The following is a 16771-nucleotide window of genomic DNA, read 5'->3' on the forward strand; positions in this document are numbered from 1 at the left end:
CATGCCTATCCAGTCCAACTAATGTGCTTGTTTACACTATCTGGCAAACTCCAGATCGAGTGTCATTTCATCACCGGAATTCTTTTGCCTAAGCCAAGACCAACAGACCATGGTGGTAATTTAAACGCCGAGAGCATGCACAGTATCGATCCGCGAGACTTGACGCCAGCTAGCTGTTCCACGAAAATACCTCCCCCAGGGAACTGCCTTCAGCGAGGCCTGATAGAGAAGAAGAATTTAAATGAATGAAGGAGAAGCCGGCTGGAGAGATTAATATGCATGAGCACATGACCTGAATAAATGCTGCACTTCGTGCGGTTTGTCAGACTTATTAGAAAGCGCGAGGGATTATCCAAGAGAACCATGTGAAAACACACCGTAAGCTGGTGATGGGTCTTTGCAGCAGAAACCTGTCTGGCATCTCGAAACAGCCCCACCGATGCAGACGCGGTGCCTAAGAACGCGTTAAAGCATCCAGTAATAACAGGCGCTAAATGAACAGATTACAGTTAAATATAATAATCACTGTCTGGAGTCATATGCCTCCCTTCCCCCCATCTCTCTTCCTCCACTTTTGGGGTTGACCTGTCTGCAAGCACAGGAAGACGTAGCCCACGGTGGAAACCACCCCACTCCTTACCCCTGCGGGAAGCAGCCAGACATTTCTGCTTTTTGGTGCGGAAGAGTCAGAGTTTCAAAACCGTTACAAAACACATGTTTTTTTGACAAGAAGGGCATCGGCCACCTTCTCTGTGTGCGCTGGAAGGGCCTCCTGCAGAAGCCTTTGTAGATACGTGATCTGAAAGGCATTCACATCTTGCCATTAGCAATTCAAAGGGAGTGGGAGGTGGAGGGGAAGACTTCATGGTTCTCCCATTGCTTAACCTCAACTGAGCCAAGCGAGATGCACGTTTTCGACTTGGACCCATCAGAAGCCATAGGGATGCCACAACCATTTCCAGCGGAAAGCTCATCTCAGCTGGAACCTCAACAGCCCTTGGAGATGGAGTCACTGGAGAAAGGGTCGAGCCTGCAAACTGGAGTTCAGCCACTCGGCTTCACCTCGTCTCAGGCGTTACTGCAAGCAACGCGTGATGCACTGTGAACCGTTACAGAGCACAATCAACACACTGTAAAGCAGAAACTCCTCGGTGGGCCACTTCCATTGCCCCCCCCACAGATATACTGTTCCTCTCACCCTTGTTTACTCTCCTCTGCATTGCCTGGACAGTCCTGAAAGTTCAGGAGGTCCTCCTGGTCCAGAAGGAACCTGTCCTCACTTTGTTCAGCCTTCATACCTGCTCTTAGGTCCAGGTGCAAAATCTGTGTGTGTGTGTTAGGCTGGTTTCACCCTCAGCCAGATCCTCCAACGAGCCCCACAACAGAAACCTGCCACTCCTCTGCGCTGGTGGTCAGACCACCTCAATCGTTATCAATTAAAGACCATTAGCCTAATTGCTCTCTTCCTCCCTATGTATGGTAGCACACAGAGCCCTCTTAGCACTGTGATGATCTCACATACCATCTTGGAAGTCACACGTTGTTTTGGATACATATAAAATTAGGCAATAATAAGGGTACTTATCTAATATTTAGTCAAAATTGCACACCGGATTTCTAATGCTTGTTAAATCTCTGATGCTTTGGTGAAGTGTGTTACGTCTCTAGGATGAAGTGTTCATTTTACTAATGGGCAGGAATGCAAAGTTAACCTGAAAGCTAGAAAGTCAACTGAGGATAATTCTGGTTTGTTCATTTTAACACCGGGCGTGAAGAATCATAGAATCATAGAATCGCTTAGGTCAGAAAAGGCCCTTAAGATCAACCGCTAACCTAACGCTGCCAAGTCCACCACTAAACCATGTCCCTAAGCGCCACGTCTACACGTCTTTTAAATACCTGAAGGGATGGTGACTCAACCAATTCCCTGGGCAGCCTCTTCCAAGCTTGACAACCCTTTTGGTGAAGAAATTGTTCCTAATAGCCAATCTAAACCTCCCCTGGCACAACTGGAGGCTGATTCCTCTCATCCTCCAAAAGAACTGCCTTTTGGCCAACTCCTGGCTCCCTGAAATTGCACAGGTACATTTAAAGATAGAAACCGAAACTGTATTAGCACATACACCTGCCACACGGCCAGCCATGGGGAGAACAAAACCCACCTCATCTTCCATTACTTCTACTAGCAGCAGAGCTGTTACCTCAAAGCTCGCTTTTGTCACTAGAATAGATGTTGACATGCGTCTAATAAACCAACATCAGCCACACAAAGCAGTGCAGGTCCTAAAGAGAGGTATCTGGTGCCGTTTAAGGCACCTAAGGGCATCCACCAGCTGCTACTCCAGCAAGGCACAAGTCTCTTGAATGCCTGTGTCCTATCTACCTGTCTCTTGTGGACATCTAGGATCCTTCTGGGCTTCTACGACAGCAGTAGACATCCACATTTAGACACCCGTACCACTCCCCTCCTATTCTGGAGGAAAACTGCACTTAAACACTGAAGCGCCGATTCAGAGCAAGAGCACAAAACCTCCCACTATGATCAGATCAATCTGTAAACCCTCCTAAGAGAACCAACCTAGAAAAGAACCCATTTATACATCTAACAGCAACAACTATTGCGTTGTGTTTAGAAACAAACACACGTGCCCTGGAATCAACAGAACCTATAGGAATGCAAATTACTATTTTTATCATGGGACGGGGGGGAACTAATAGAAAAGCTGAAATAAATCATACTGTAGTGTTCCTTGCTATACAGTGCCACCTTGCTGTCAATTCATCAATACAAATGACAACTGCCGAGGACAAACGCTCTTGTGCGAGATGCGCAGCACGTTAACCTCACCGAGCTTCACGAAGGAATCGTTGGCTGAAAGATAATATTAAAGTCATCTTAAAGCACAATCTTGAGATCCCAACTCTCAACTTGTTTGGAGGACACATCTCCTCTTTGCTTCCAAAGCTCCAGTACCACTGTCATCCCTGCACCCGCTCTTCATTGCTTCAGCTTGAAGCATGAAGAGGTCAAGCTTCCTCCCCTCTGTCTTCTCTCCTTCAGAGGGCTCTTACACATCAGAGTCACCTGCCTTTCCTCACAAACCTTTTCTCATTTATTAACCTCTTTAATCCACGCGTACGGCACTACATAAATGCTAGTCAATACGTGTACTCTTTAAATCAAATGGAAAAAATCAATGGGAGAGTCTGATAACGGACTGCTCTGGGACCGGTTGTCTAAGAGGCAATTAATAGCTCATTCCTGAAGGATACGGGGTACCGAAGGCTTCTCAAACAACCGCCTTGCAATTGAAGTCACCTTGATGGATAAAAGCACCAGTGGTCCTGTCTTGCGTACTTTCCCCAGATGTCCATCACGCCACCGGTGGCTTTTTGATTTGCGCGTGTTAGTTCAGAAAGTCGACTGCTTGACTGGCAAAATATCACAACAGGCTTTCCAAGAGCTAATGTTTCCTTGCGCTGAAATGACAACCCAGCGATCCAGCTGCACTTGAGAGATCCCAAGGAGAAGAATGACACGGATGCATCGGGATACTGTTTCCCTACGGCTTCAAAGACAAGACTGCTCTGCAAAACTGACTTTACCACCCGCTGAGGTCCAGCCAACGCCTTCCAGGGAGACCCAGCAGCTGAACCGAGCGACTCTTCACTTTCACAGCAGCAACAGGAGCTCTCAGGGGAAAAAAAAAAAACCCACGTCGCACAAGGTGAAGCTAGGATGTCATGAAAGGCAGCTCCATAAAGGCTTCTTTATGGACAGCTCTTCCTCACCAGCTCAAGAGTGACAGCTCCCAAGCATGCACAGATCACCGGAGCGGATTCGGTTTCACAGGCGGGGATGTTGAGGTGAAGGGCAACCACCTCTGGCCCTCTCTATTCCCCATCAATCCGGCCTCAATCAGCAGGTTAAAGGTGAAAGTGGGCCTTATAACTCCAGCGGTGTCCGTTTCCCCGGTCGGATGACAGTCTCACAGCCTCCTGCAATTAGAGGCCACAGCGGGGAGGAGATCTCTCCTCCCACCAGCATGGGCCAGCTCCTGCTGTTCGTGCCCCGTGGCAGACGCCTGAAGTAACAGCAACCTGCTCCAGGGTGGGTGGACCACAAGCAGCCAGAGCTGAGGATGCTCAGGAGGAGGGCAGGCTCCACAGCTGAGTTTTAAGAGGAATAAAACCCAACTAAAATGTGTTCCCGTTCTGGTGCAAGGTCCCCTTTTGCTGAGGTTCTTCATGGAGTCCCGTCTGAGTGGCTGAACTGCTTGTTTTACCATAAAATATACATGAAAACAAGAGAAAGGAAGAATAAATGATTGCACAATAAAGAAAAATGTAATTTCTGTGTTAATGGCAGCAGATGGACACAGTGGCGTGGGGTGCATGGGACCAAACCCCAGACCTGGGGGTGGCCACAGCACGAAAAGCCCAGTTGTTCCTGAGCAAACCCCAAGGCTCAGCCTAAAGCGCCGACTAAGGTGAGAACAAGTATCTCCTCCCTCACCATCTTCTGATTTCAACATCTAAACAAGCCCGGTGCGCTGTTTACATGACATCTCGAGGAATTTAACACCCAACCACGACGTAGAAAAGTCTATTCCTCGCTTTCAAATTCCTCATTTCCAGCCTTTATTTCTTTTGCCTAGCCCAAAAATCTCCGAAGGAAAGAGGATTTGATTGTTTGTTTGTTTTTATTGTTCCAGTCTGTAAAGTGTCGACAGGCTCCACAATTTCCATTGCCATGCCCTAATGAAAGAAACCCAGGCAGCGCTCTCTGTAAGAGAAGTGCTAACAGAATATGTTTGCACTCTTGATTTTTTTTGTTTGAAGGCTCCGGGGAGCATCCAGGCACTTTTAATTCCTCACCATGCCAAAACATCCTTCCTGGATCAAGAGCGATGGATTCTGACCGAGTCCGAGCAGCCGAAAGGACTAAGGATCTGTGTGATTTTAATACAATTGAACTACAAAAGGCTATGTTTAAAGTAACACTAAGACTAGCCTAAACCCACCAAAGCAAGAAAAATCAGAGTTAAGGCTCTAAATCTGCTCTGAGCTCGCGTCTTTGTGTGTCTTTCCCTCTCCCCATCCCCTTTCTGCAGAGCACAGCGAGCAGCAGCTTGGATTTTCAGCACAAACTTTGAAGCATCCTTCCTTTGTGAGTCAGACAGTTAACACTGATTTAAAAATAAATAAACTACTTAATGTGCCCTTTTCAAATACTGTTGGTTTTTGAGCACTAAAAAAAAAAAAAACGTACCCTGAGCCTAACAAGCAAGAAACACAGTGGTTTGGCCAAGCCCCTGGAATGTCCTTCCTGGTGCACTGGGTTAGCCGCAGCCCGGGGGATTCCTGCACGGCTCCCTGGGCTATGCCTGCTCGACAATCCATGTCTGAGCACATCTCCATGGGCATTCGCATAAAGACGCACGGGAGTGGAGAGAAAATGCCTCTATCTGTCATCCATGATGGGTCTCCAACATGGAGCACCTTTCCCGATGAGTACTCTGGGTAGGCTGAGCATCACCAGAGGTGCAGGATGGCTGGAAGAGCACGCCCATGCATTTTAGTCCAGCCTGACCTTTAGGAGGTTCCAACACAACTTGCAACCATCTCTCGCTGTTTCTTAGATGTGCCATAACTGCTCTGAGACAGCTTTTAATCAAGGTCCAAATGGTTTCCCGAAAGGAGAAAGCCCCTTGCTCTGATGTCACCAACGGGTTAAAATGGATGGTGCTAACATCAAGGCAGAAGGATCAGGTGGTATTAAGAGCATGAAATAAGGCAAAAAAGGCCCCTCATTAAACACCTGCGGGGTTGTGTTTGTTAATTTTGGTTGTTTTTTTTTTTTAAAGTCATTCCCGCCATCTTACCTTTCTATTTCTTCACCCCTTCCAAGCTTCCTAGGGAGACATGGGGTGGGAGACAGATGGATGGAGACACCTAAATGCTTTGACTAATGGAAATCGAAAGGGCATTTGAAGCACAAGGGGAGACATGGCAATAGGTCCCATATCCTCATGTGATCTCCAGATGTTGAGGGCCTCGGGCACACCTTGTTCACAGGTGAAACAGGTACCGTGTTCTCACCACAGCAGGTTTCTAACCTGAACTGAAGGGTATGGCCAGCTCCGCATTCCAAAGAGTAGACGACTCATACAATACCAGTACATGAAATTCATAAGGTTTTAAATGGGCCTTAATAAATCTATAACTTTACACAAACTGTTACTTTCCACCAAGCGATTACGGCAAACATTTTCAAAGGTAATTTGATTCCAAATATGAATTTAGAAAATAAAGCCAGGCATTTCTTGAGAGAGAAAGCTAATGTACAAGTCCTTTTTTTTTGTTAACAAAATGATTGTATTACCCCATGGAGGTAACTTTTGAGAGGAAACTCAGCATCATGCTGGAGTGGCCCGGACACCACTGAGGTCCACCATAAATTAACACCAGACTACAGCTTTGAAATTGGTTCCCCCAGGCAACCTGGCATTTAGAAAAACCAGCGTTATTTGGGTCTATGGAAGTAGCGAGGTGTGACAGAGGATGAAGGCGATAATATCTCCACTTCTGGGAAGCTGATGTGGCTATGGCTTCTGGATGCCTAGAAAAGCATCCATCACATTCACCGGTGTTAGGAAACAAAATACCGTTTAACTGTGTTCGGCTGTAAGTCAGACGCGTTTGGCCTGCCTCTTCTGGTCTCCATCTTCTGTTTAGACTCTTCAGGTCTTCGTGTTTGCACAAGACCCAGCAAAATGGGCAGTTCTTAGTTGGCCTGTAGGCACTACCGTAATGAGCATGATTAATAATGGTGGATGCATTATCCAAAAGATACTAATCAGTGGAAGGAACTCGGAGAGGAGCAACTAAAGTAATTAACAGCCCGGAGATACGATCTTAACAGCAAAACCCTATATTTAAGGGTAATGATAAAACTAGCTCAAACCCATCATTGCCAGGTAATTAAGAATTAAGGCTGCAACTGGAACATGTGTCTTCACACCTCTGGTTTCCTGAGTGCACAAGAAGATGACATTTGTAATGAAAGATTAATAGGATTCAACATTTCGCTTGACACCGCTTGGGAGGCAGCTGCGGGCAGGGCACACAGGACTGCTCCTGAGAGCCAGCGAAGGGCTTCAGATCGCTGAGCTGGAGAGGAGAATGTGGCAGAGGCCACGTAGCAACGGTTAAATAATGAAAACAAGCACTATTAAGCAAGGGTAGAATACAGGGTAAACACAGGAGTAAAGGGATGCAGTTAAAAGTGAGCGAGATGTGAAATGTAAATGTTGTCTTCCTATGGTAAAAGTCCCCTTGCAAAGGGCATTAAACACTAAAGATGACTGGAAACCAAAACGTACAAGACTGCTTCTCAAAAAAAAAAGAGCGTAGAGATCCCCCATGCTGCAGCCTTCGGCCAGAGCAGTGCAACGGGCGTTTGGGAGAACCGGCCGAGCTGCGAGGCCGAAGATGGGCAAGGTAGTGGGCCAGGGGATGGCAGTCTCCAGAACAATTTGGAAATGGAAAATAGCAACTGGCAAGGAAGCAGATGAGCTGAAACCCGTGAGTCACCTTTTCATCTCTGCCTTACTGCATCCAATGATTAACGCGGCAGCTACTCCGCAACTTCTCTTACAACAGAAACCTGTGCTTCAAAGATGCAAGCAAGTACATGTGAAGAGGAGATACCTCACCGAGATCGTTAACTTAATCGATCCTCCCTCTAATACAATTTTCAACTTCTGTTGCATCTACCAGCAAAACAAGTGGGGAAAAATAAGCCAAACCAGTTTCACATCTAATGAGCCTCTCTCCGCGCCACTGCACGCTCATGGCACTGGCAGTCCCTCTCTCAGCAGGTTCAGGACTGGCTCCGAGGCTCACCCAACATCTTGTTTTCACACTGCTCCTCAGATATCTCATTAGACTTTGCAGGGCAGGAAAACCGCATGTAACTGCAAAATATAAAACCAAGTTAAAAAATAACAACCCAGGGCTTCCTGCCTGGTGGGAACGAACCTGCATGCTGTCCTGGATGCTGCCTCAGAGCTCTTGGAGGGACTGTCTCCACCTTCCTACAACTGAACTGCCTCAGGTGACAGAGGAGAGAGGTGGCCAGAGCCTTGCGCTGTCATGTCAAGGCACAGACCCATGGGGCCTTGGCCCTTCAGCCCAAATTTGCAAGGGCTTCCCCTCGGCCACCATGCCTGAGCCTGGGTATGGAAGCCCTGGACCACGTGGCAGCAGTAGGAGACAGGGCTACATCTCACTTGAAACAGGCTCACCTTGCACAAGTCCAAGCCTCCAAATGCCTTTAAAGCAGCCAACAACCAAGTCAGATGGAGTTTTAAAAACCTTATTTATCACCTGATGTTTTGATAAGAAGCTAAGCTGGATATCCATGAACGCCAGCGTTACTGTATCTCTCAATCTCACAGTTTGCTGTTCCCTACAACGGAGCAGATGGTTCCTTAAAACCAAGCATAGAACGAAGAAATCCAGGTTTCCCCATGGGTCTCTCTCAAGGTTGAGTCTAAGGGATGAGTTCACACTCCAGCTTTTCTCCTTTATCTTGGCTCGTGTTTTCAGAAAAATGTGTAGGGCTGTTAGATCTTTGAAGCCCACCAACCAAATATGGCCAAAATGGGCCAGAAGGTTCAGAAGTCATTGGGGGAAATTAAGATGGACACAAAGATAGAACAACTGCACATTTAATACAGCTAAAAGCTCCTGCCTAACTTTGTATTTCATCTTCTAAATGAAAAAAAAAACCCTCTAGTAACTATGCAAACAGTGCAGAAGAGACGGGAGACCTGTATGAAGGGAAGAACAGGGCACAGAGCAGGAGTGGAAGGGAATTGTGTTCCCAAGGGGAACGCTCTTTTATTAAGCATCTCTATCAGAGGTAATAGGGAAAAGTTAACGCATCAGAGGGAGACCTCTCATTACCCAGCTGGCCGGCATCCAGCACCAACCCACAATAACCACAACTGGCTTTCGAACACAGTGAAAAGACGCACAGAATGTTTGCTATCGGACAAGCGGTAAGCAGAAGAATTGTTCCACACCCAACGATAGCGCTTGCCTGTCTTAACCTCACTGATGGGGTTTGAAGAGCTGCTGCTCAAATTCATTACCACCGTCAAGTTACAACCATCAAGTAAAACAGAGAAATGATGGAGCAGAAGAGTGGAACCTCCCCGTCATCATCCCTTGCACATCCACCTGCCTCCCACAAGACGGGCTCCTGCCTGCCTTTCTCTAAATCTCCCTCGATGCTGAAGTTCACACTTGCAGAGGAAATTCAACACACAGGATTTGTAATTCGCTGGACAGAGGGAGAGTCTAGAGTAAGGAGCTCTAATCCATCGAGGACGTTCCCTCGCTAGAGCCCAGAGTGAAATTCTTCGAGCGCTGGAGACAGATTTTGCTTGGCGGGCGGCCACAAGTGTCGATCTGGCTTCTAGGAGAGATCAGCATGGCTGTGGATTGCAGCAACTTCACAGACAAACATAAAACCTTCCTCTTCAACTAACTTTCTTATAATAAACCCATGAAAATGAAAAGCTAAAACATTTCCAGCTGGCCAGAAGCTGCGGAGAGAACAGTGAACTTATTGCATGTGCAGGCTTGGGGCTGACTTGAAAGCTCCTGGAGATCTTCAGCGGTATTTGGGCATTCAACGGTATTTGGACAGAAGCACCTAAGTCACTTTTGAAAGACAGAAGCAGAAGACTGAATTATTTAGGCACCTTCCGTATTTTAGCAAGGTTATTTATGGAACTAAATTTATTTCAGATTTCTAACATATAGCACTGAGTGCGTAAGAGCAAAGTTTAAACTTTAAGGGGAAAAAGTAACTATTGCTTCCTTGTAAAGCCTTAAATATTTGAGTATCGCTGTCAGACCCTTGTTATAAAAGGGCTCTTACAGAAGGATTTGAGATGTGGACTTGATTTACTTTATCACTTCATTAAAGGTATTTAAGGATTTAGAATTGTCCCAGGATGGGAAGGAAAGTCCCTTTTTAAATTACTGTCTGCTCAGAACAGCAATTTTGACTCTCTGGGCTTGACTCTTTTCCTCTTTACCGTAGGGTGATGGAATTGCCCCCAATTTCCTTGAGCGCAAGGGGAAAATCAGGCTTGCGGTGTCCAGAGGGATCTTGCACTTGAGTCTGCTGCACTGAACAAGGAGGAACTCTGATGCTCCTAGACAGTGACATTTGTGTAGGGCTTATTTTCTCCTACAAGGATCCGTATTCAAGACACAAACCAAATCACTACATTTTTCTACCATTTTATATTTTATTGTACTCAGAATTAATTTTGGTCATTCCTTTAAACTTAATCATCCCACATCACTTTGAAAATTTTCTCTCCTCTACAATTGCTCGGTAACAGCTAGTACTGAAAGATATTGGGAAGGGAGAGGGAAATCTCTTTAATCTCCCCACTTACTTGGTGCATTTTTTGCCCAGTCATTTTTCCTCCCTACATAACCAAGCCAGACCGCTTCTGCCTGCTCGTGCAAAGCCACGCTAATTGACAGGACAGCTCCAAGGTAAGTATAAACCTACCTGAAATATAAACCCGAAATTACTTTTAACATTTTGAGAAGCCTGTCTGGATTTCAGGGGGGAAACACCCTTTCACCAGCTACGCCGGCGTTCCTCCCCGGGCAAAGGAAAACAGCCAGAAACACAAACACTTTCAGGTGACATCTTTTTCCCCCTTTATAGCTTTAAGTCAATATTGTGTTAACATTTAGCGGCCTAAAAAAGAAAGAATGCAACGTCCAAAAAGAACAAATTAAAAACAAGTTGAAGAACAAATTAAAGACCTCTCTTTGCTGTACTTTCATCCATCCACCCTCCCAGCTATCCCCTGCTCCCAGGCCCTGCAGCTGGAGCTGCAGCCCAACCAGAAGCACCACGGCGGTGGGAGCATTGGAGCTGTGACGGCCCCAGAGCGGCCCACGGAGCTTCCCACAGACGGAGTTTGGTGACACATTAGATGTCACGGGATTAGGTCATCGACAGGATCAAGGGAGCTGCGAACTATCTCATCTTTGCACGTTATTGCTAATCTTAATAAGCCAGTGATAGGTGGATTCTTCTCTACTTGGAGCAATGAGATGTTGTCCATTACCTGTACGCTACTTGGCATCAACAAGCATCCCCGTTATCCAGAAGATCTAGGACTGCCTGTCCTCACCTGAAACTCAACAGGCCAGAGCATCTCCCCTTTCTCCTCGCAACATTCGGAAAAGCTACTATTTTTAAACGCAGGAAAAAACGTTGGGACTACCTTCCAAAACACAGAAGAAAATGCCGTGTACAAAGACGACTGTTTGACAGAGGAGGAAGAATTGTAGAGGGCTACTGTTCAGCTTTCTCCTCACCCGAGCTGAATTCATTTGGCTGCGTTTTGCACTTATGAACCGTACGAACATTTCACTGCTAACGCACTGGCTCAGACCAGCTGAACCTCACCGAGCATTTTTAAGGCATTTCATTCTTCAAACAGCCACAGCTTTCCTCTTCAAAATCCCTGCATTCACGTCTTCGTGCTTGGAAAAGGACCAAAGCCTCCACATTTCCTTATACCCAGGAGGCTGCGAGCGCGTTGCGTACTGCAGTCAATAAAGTGCCAAGAAGCTAATGAAGATAAAAGTGTCAACGCGCAGCAGCGATAACACACACCTTTCCCATAGAGTTATTTTGACCATTTTGCAAACAAATTTGGCAGGTACTCGCAGGCCCAAGTCCGAAAAGCAAACGCGCGGCATCTCAACGTTATTAAACTTATTGCTGCTCCGCAGAAGTGTCATGGGATGACAGATTGCTCCCTGCACATCAATTGGATTCAGAGAAGTTCTCAAACCCTTACGGGTTAAAAGCGGCTCCAGCATGAATCAGAGTCCCAGTGGTAAGGAGATCATCGATACAAGGGATTATGCAGATTTAAGAAATACCCTCGGCACCCGAAAGTTTTCAGAATGCAAACTACGTCAACCCTGAAAACAAGAGGCACTGCATCATGATGGCAGGAGGGACAAAGCCAGGGGGGTTTAACAGACAAAAAAAGATTGTTTTAATAGGAGAGAAGCATCAGTCATTGAGTCTTACTTCATTCAGACTTTCTATCCAACCCATCCATCTTCAGTGCCAAGAGATGACAGGACCACCTCACTTTTTCCCCCCAGCCTAGTATATCAATAATGCCCATTTCTACCCCAAACAAATGACTCGCTAGAATGGCCCTTTTCCCTAAATTGGCTTGCCAAGCCCCACAAATGCCTCAGTACCTGCTATGGTCAACTTGGCTCTAACGGGGCCCCCTCGAGAGGTGGGCACCGATGGGTGGAGCCTTCCCCAATCATCTTCCCCAACAGCCACTTTGTCATTCATGGCTGGGGACCATCTGCGGAAGAAGGGACCGGGGAGGGGGGAGCCGAGCCAAAGACGGACACAAACGGGCGCGCACACACTCATGCCCTCCCCACACAAGCCCGAATGCAAATTCCTTCGCCCTCGCAAAACGCCTCTGCGGGCATTATCTGCGAACAAAAGTCCTCGAGGCGGGCGGTCTCTGCATCACTGCTCTCTCTGTTAGCACCACCTGCTTGGCGTCAGCCGGGAGAGTCGCCGAGTTATCTTTTTGCCGTGTCTGCAGAAGCCAGAGGGAGCACAATGGACCCCATCGGCCAGGGTCAGGCATGGCTTTCTTTCTCGCCCCTGTACCACCAGCCCTTTTCACCTCCACCATCTCCAGGACCCCGGAGCGCTCAATAAGGAGGTGGCTTCGAGCGCAGGGAGGAGGGGGCGGGGGGAAATATAGATCTCTGGCGTAAATCGCCGACACCGTTTCCCCTCCTCTCCCTTCCCTTAAGACCTGATGGTCTTCAGTCACACATCTTAAAAGAAAAACAAAAAACAAAAACACAAAGACTTACTTGTCTCAAGTCGATGAAGGCCAACTGCAGCGTGTCCCCTTGGAACCCAGGCACTGGGCCGGATCTGGCAAACTCTGTGGGAAAGAAAAGAGGATAAAAAGCGCCTTTAACTAACCATGGACAGGGAGATTGGCAGACGGATGACAGGGAAGACAAGAGAGGCTGGGGGAGAGGAGGACCGCGCTTCTAAGGAGTCATGTCTCCCTCCCTTCAGCGTCTTTGTTCGCCCTTCAAAATTCGTGTCATCAAAACACCATTAATTCCACCGTCCTGACAGCAAGGAAACTGTACTAATTCGACCTGAAATTTATTCCCATGAGCCGTACTGGGCTTCAGAGTATTTGTTTTGTGAATGGACAAACAACTCGCCGAGAAGAAAGGGGGGGATGGGGGTGGAAAAGTTTTTCCTCTCAACACAATAAAATCTTCAGCTGTGAAACTCTTTTCAGTTCCGAAAGCTATTTATATTTTAGGGCGCTGAAGGAATTTTCTAATTTCACGCCTGTCACCAGGCTCCATAAGCATTCATCAAAAAAATATGCCCAGCCGCATCATTAATTATTCGGCAGCAGATTATTTGCATTATCTGGTACGGCGCGCTATTGCCAGTGTACAGTCACCCCAAATGGGAAGAATCGCGGCCATTATGTGGCATATTTATTTATGTTGGATGAAGACATCTGACAACTGAATAACATTGGCTTGTAAAGCAAAGAGAATATTTCCAAGGCCACATTCACCTCCTTCCAGTGTAATCTGGCCAAAATTTCATACTTAAGTCATTTATTTTTCTTCCAATCCATTATTTAAACCAAGTCTAAAACCACTGAGGGGGACTCGAATGAATCCACGTTAGAGGACCTTAGCTCTTCCATGCCATTTAACAGCTTTTACTTGGTAGCGCTCATGAAGCCGACGACTGCACGTATTCGAGTGTGTCTTCTGAAGATACACCTGAGGCTGATTTTGCCCAACTTCACTTAAGTTTCACCCTCTTTAGCTACTGAAGTAACAGCTTTATCTCCGCTCTCCGCGCAACTTTTCGTCACCGAGGGGACCTAATTTGTGAAGCCACAACTCAACATCATGAAAGACTCAAGAAGGAGCTTCTGCCTTCGGCTGAATTTTGTTGCTCCTGCAGACACTGAAGATGCTGCACGCTGGAACGAAATGTTTTCTTGAGATGCAGCCGAGCGTGATGGCAGAAAGGAAGAAGGGAGGGAATATATACACCAACCTACAGATTTTTAAGTTATGTATGGCCCATTATCGCCCAACTATTCTGGTTTCTACCATACAAGAACCCCCCAAAACAGCTCCTGCAGCTCCACAAAGCTGAGGACTAAGGATGGCTGGGCAATAAGGAAGGAGGATTTTGCCTTCTGTCTCCATGACTGCACAGAGATACTAAAGGACAAAGCCTGTCCTGTCCTTAAACACTAAGCAGTCATTTCATGCCAGATGGTCTTCTCCTCGAATGCTTCTCCTTCCAAAAGTTATCTCATTTTCAAGCGAATGCCACAGAAGAAGGAAAACAAATCATCACAGTGCTATTTTTAAGGACTTCCTATACCAGCGCAGTCACCTGAGCAGTCCCCACGGCTCTAACGAGAACAGACTAATGAATCAGACATCGGGATTCAGCCCTGTTCCTCAACTGCCTTGTTTCTGGAAACCAGAGAGGGGTTATTTGTCAGCTTTCTTGCTCCACCATCCATTACAATCTTGGGATGGAGAACATGCTTCACTACGGACACAGGTACCTCCAGGGGCACAGCAGCCAGTTTTCAGGCATCCACAGCTTTGCTTTTTAATATTTTCAAATGCCAGAAGAGCTCTAAGATTGGAACGATCCCTCATCTTTGCAGTGATCACTCAAGTGACAACTGCTGCAGGACAATAGCAAACACAGCTGTAAAACCATTGCTTTTATCCAACGTTACTACTAGAAACGAACAATAAAAAATAAAGAGAGAAAGTATGGACGTGACTGTTCACTTTTAGATTTTGGATAGGAAAAGCAAAAATGAAAGCCAGGAGAAACCGTCCGTCGCGGTGCCTATGGACTTTCCCACTTTTGCACAGGACGGGACTGGACAGAGATAGGAGCCGCTCGGCTTCCAGCCAGTTTCATTGACCAGTGCTGCAATATTCAGGCTGCAAAGAGAGTTCATATTTAAGCCTCAAAACCTGTTTTAATTAATTCTAACTGTAAAGGCATTTTAATGTACTTTTGCTATAAAATTTGACTGTCGCTTGCCTGTGCCAGCACACACACGCAAGGGAGGACTAACAAGCTTTCTGACTCTGATCTGCAAGGGATAAATCATCTTTACACATTTGCTGTACACCCCACTGTCTCATCTGGAAAAATTATCCCCAAAGCCACATCAATCCTAAAACACCCCCACTTTGGAAAAGCACGTACCTGAGAAGTTAAAAACTTTGAGATGCGAGAAATAGCGTTTGAGCATCCTCCCGAGGGATGAAACTGCCCCGGGCGGCTCAGTGTTGCAGACGTCCCTGGGCTGAGGAACCCAACAAACAGGCTGAAGCGCTACCTCCTACCCTCCAAGGATGGGGTCACGTCATGTTGCTAATTATATTTGGAGAAACACTGGAAAACAGAAACCCTGACAGGACTGCAATGAAAGCAAATTTCTATTTTGGATTTAAGGGCTTCACAGCTGCTAGGAATCTATTTAGAAGCACACATGGAGTTGTGAAATTTAAGATCATCCCAAAAGCATGAATTTTAAATCCTCCTGAGAAAATGCCTGTGACTGGGTCTTGAACGTTTTCACAAGACTCGTGAATTTATCACTACTGTCATCTGCTCATGAGCAACCCAAGACAGATTTCCTCCCAAGACATGGTTGCTAGTTAGCTGCTCACCTTTAGCTGTCTCTTCCCAAGGAACCGTGTGGGAGGAAGGCTGGGAGAGTTACGGGGTGACGCTGCCCTTTAACACTGCACATTCCGACAACGGTAGCACATTGAAGCACCATTTCCTTGACCAGCAATTCTCATCAAAAGAACGGATTGGAGTCTCTACTGCATTAACAGTGCACTTGACATTCAAGAAGTGAAATGGCGTATGAGATCATATTATTTGTATTACAGAAGAAATGAGAGCAAGAATACGGCTCAGACGCTAGAAGCAAGCTGCTACAGCACTTGGCTGTAAGGAGCCCGAAGAGGAATGAATGCAATGCTTCACCCCACGGTTGTTATAAAAATAGCCGTACCTTCTGTAATCGTAGGTCACATTTTACATACCAATGCCACAAACTTATTTTGAAGGAGGAATGAACAAAGTCTTAAAGAAAAAAAGAAACAAAGACGAGAACAGAGCTTTAGAGGAAAGACACAGCCAGTTCTTCTTGGTTTTAATCTCTTCAACCAGATTTCAGGATAATTTTCTCAGAACAACCAAGCACAGTGCTGGCCTCAGTACTGTCGGATTCGTTCATTGTACTGTCTCCACTACCAAGGCAAGTGGCAAACAGAGCAAGCCACCTACAGTACAGCCCCTTGAGCAGAAAATCACAAGAGAATAGAGCAGATCAGTATGCGGCTGTTTGTACAAAGCATTTAGCCAGGCTAAAGGTTTGAGAGACTTGTGTTCAGGCCAAAAAAGTAATGTCTTTGCAAGGTCTACAGGCTTGGGCCACCCAGGGCAGGTCACAGGGGGACTCTAACCTCTCTTCCAAAACATTTCACCAATGAAAGAATCAAGGAACAGGAACCGTTAAGCCCTTTACAATGAACAAAGAATAAAGAGTTCAAA

General features: G+C 46.4%; 1 protein-coding gene across 4 annotated transcripts in view; it reads right to left on the reverse strand.

Moving 5' to 3' along the window:
• The window catches only part of EXOC6B (exocyst complex component 6B), a 318042-nt gene that overhangs the window by 67589 nt on the left and 233682 nt on the right, over positions 1 to 16771 (reverse strand). For all 4 annotated transcript variants that reach the window (XM_075499433.1, XM_075499431.1, XM_075499435.1 and 1 more), the window contains one exon: positions 12982 to 13055. In XM_075499433.1, the coding sequence (XP_075355548.1) occupies positions 12982 to 13055 (74 nt within the window). The remainder of the gene's footprint in view (positions 1 to 12981; positions 13056 to 16771) is intronic.

Source organism: Mycteria americana, chromosome 4, assembly GCF_035582795.1.
Source record: "Mycteria americana isolate JAX WOST 10 ecotype Jacksonville Zoo and Gardens chromosome 4, USCA_MyAme_1.0, whole genome shotgun sequence".
NCBI lineage: Eukaryota > Metazoa > Chordata > Aves > Ciconiiformes > Ciconiidae > Mycteria > Mycteria americana.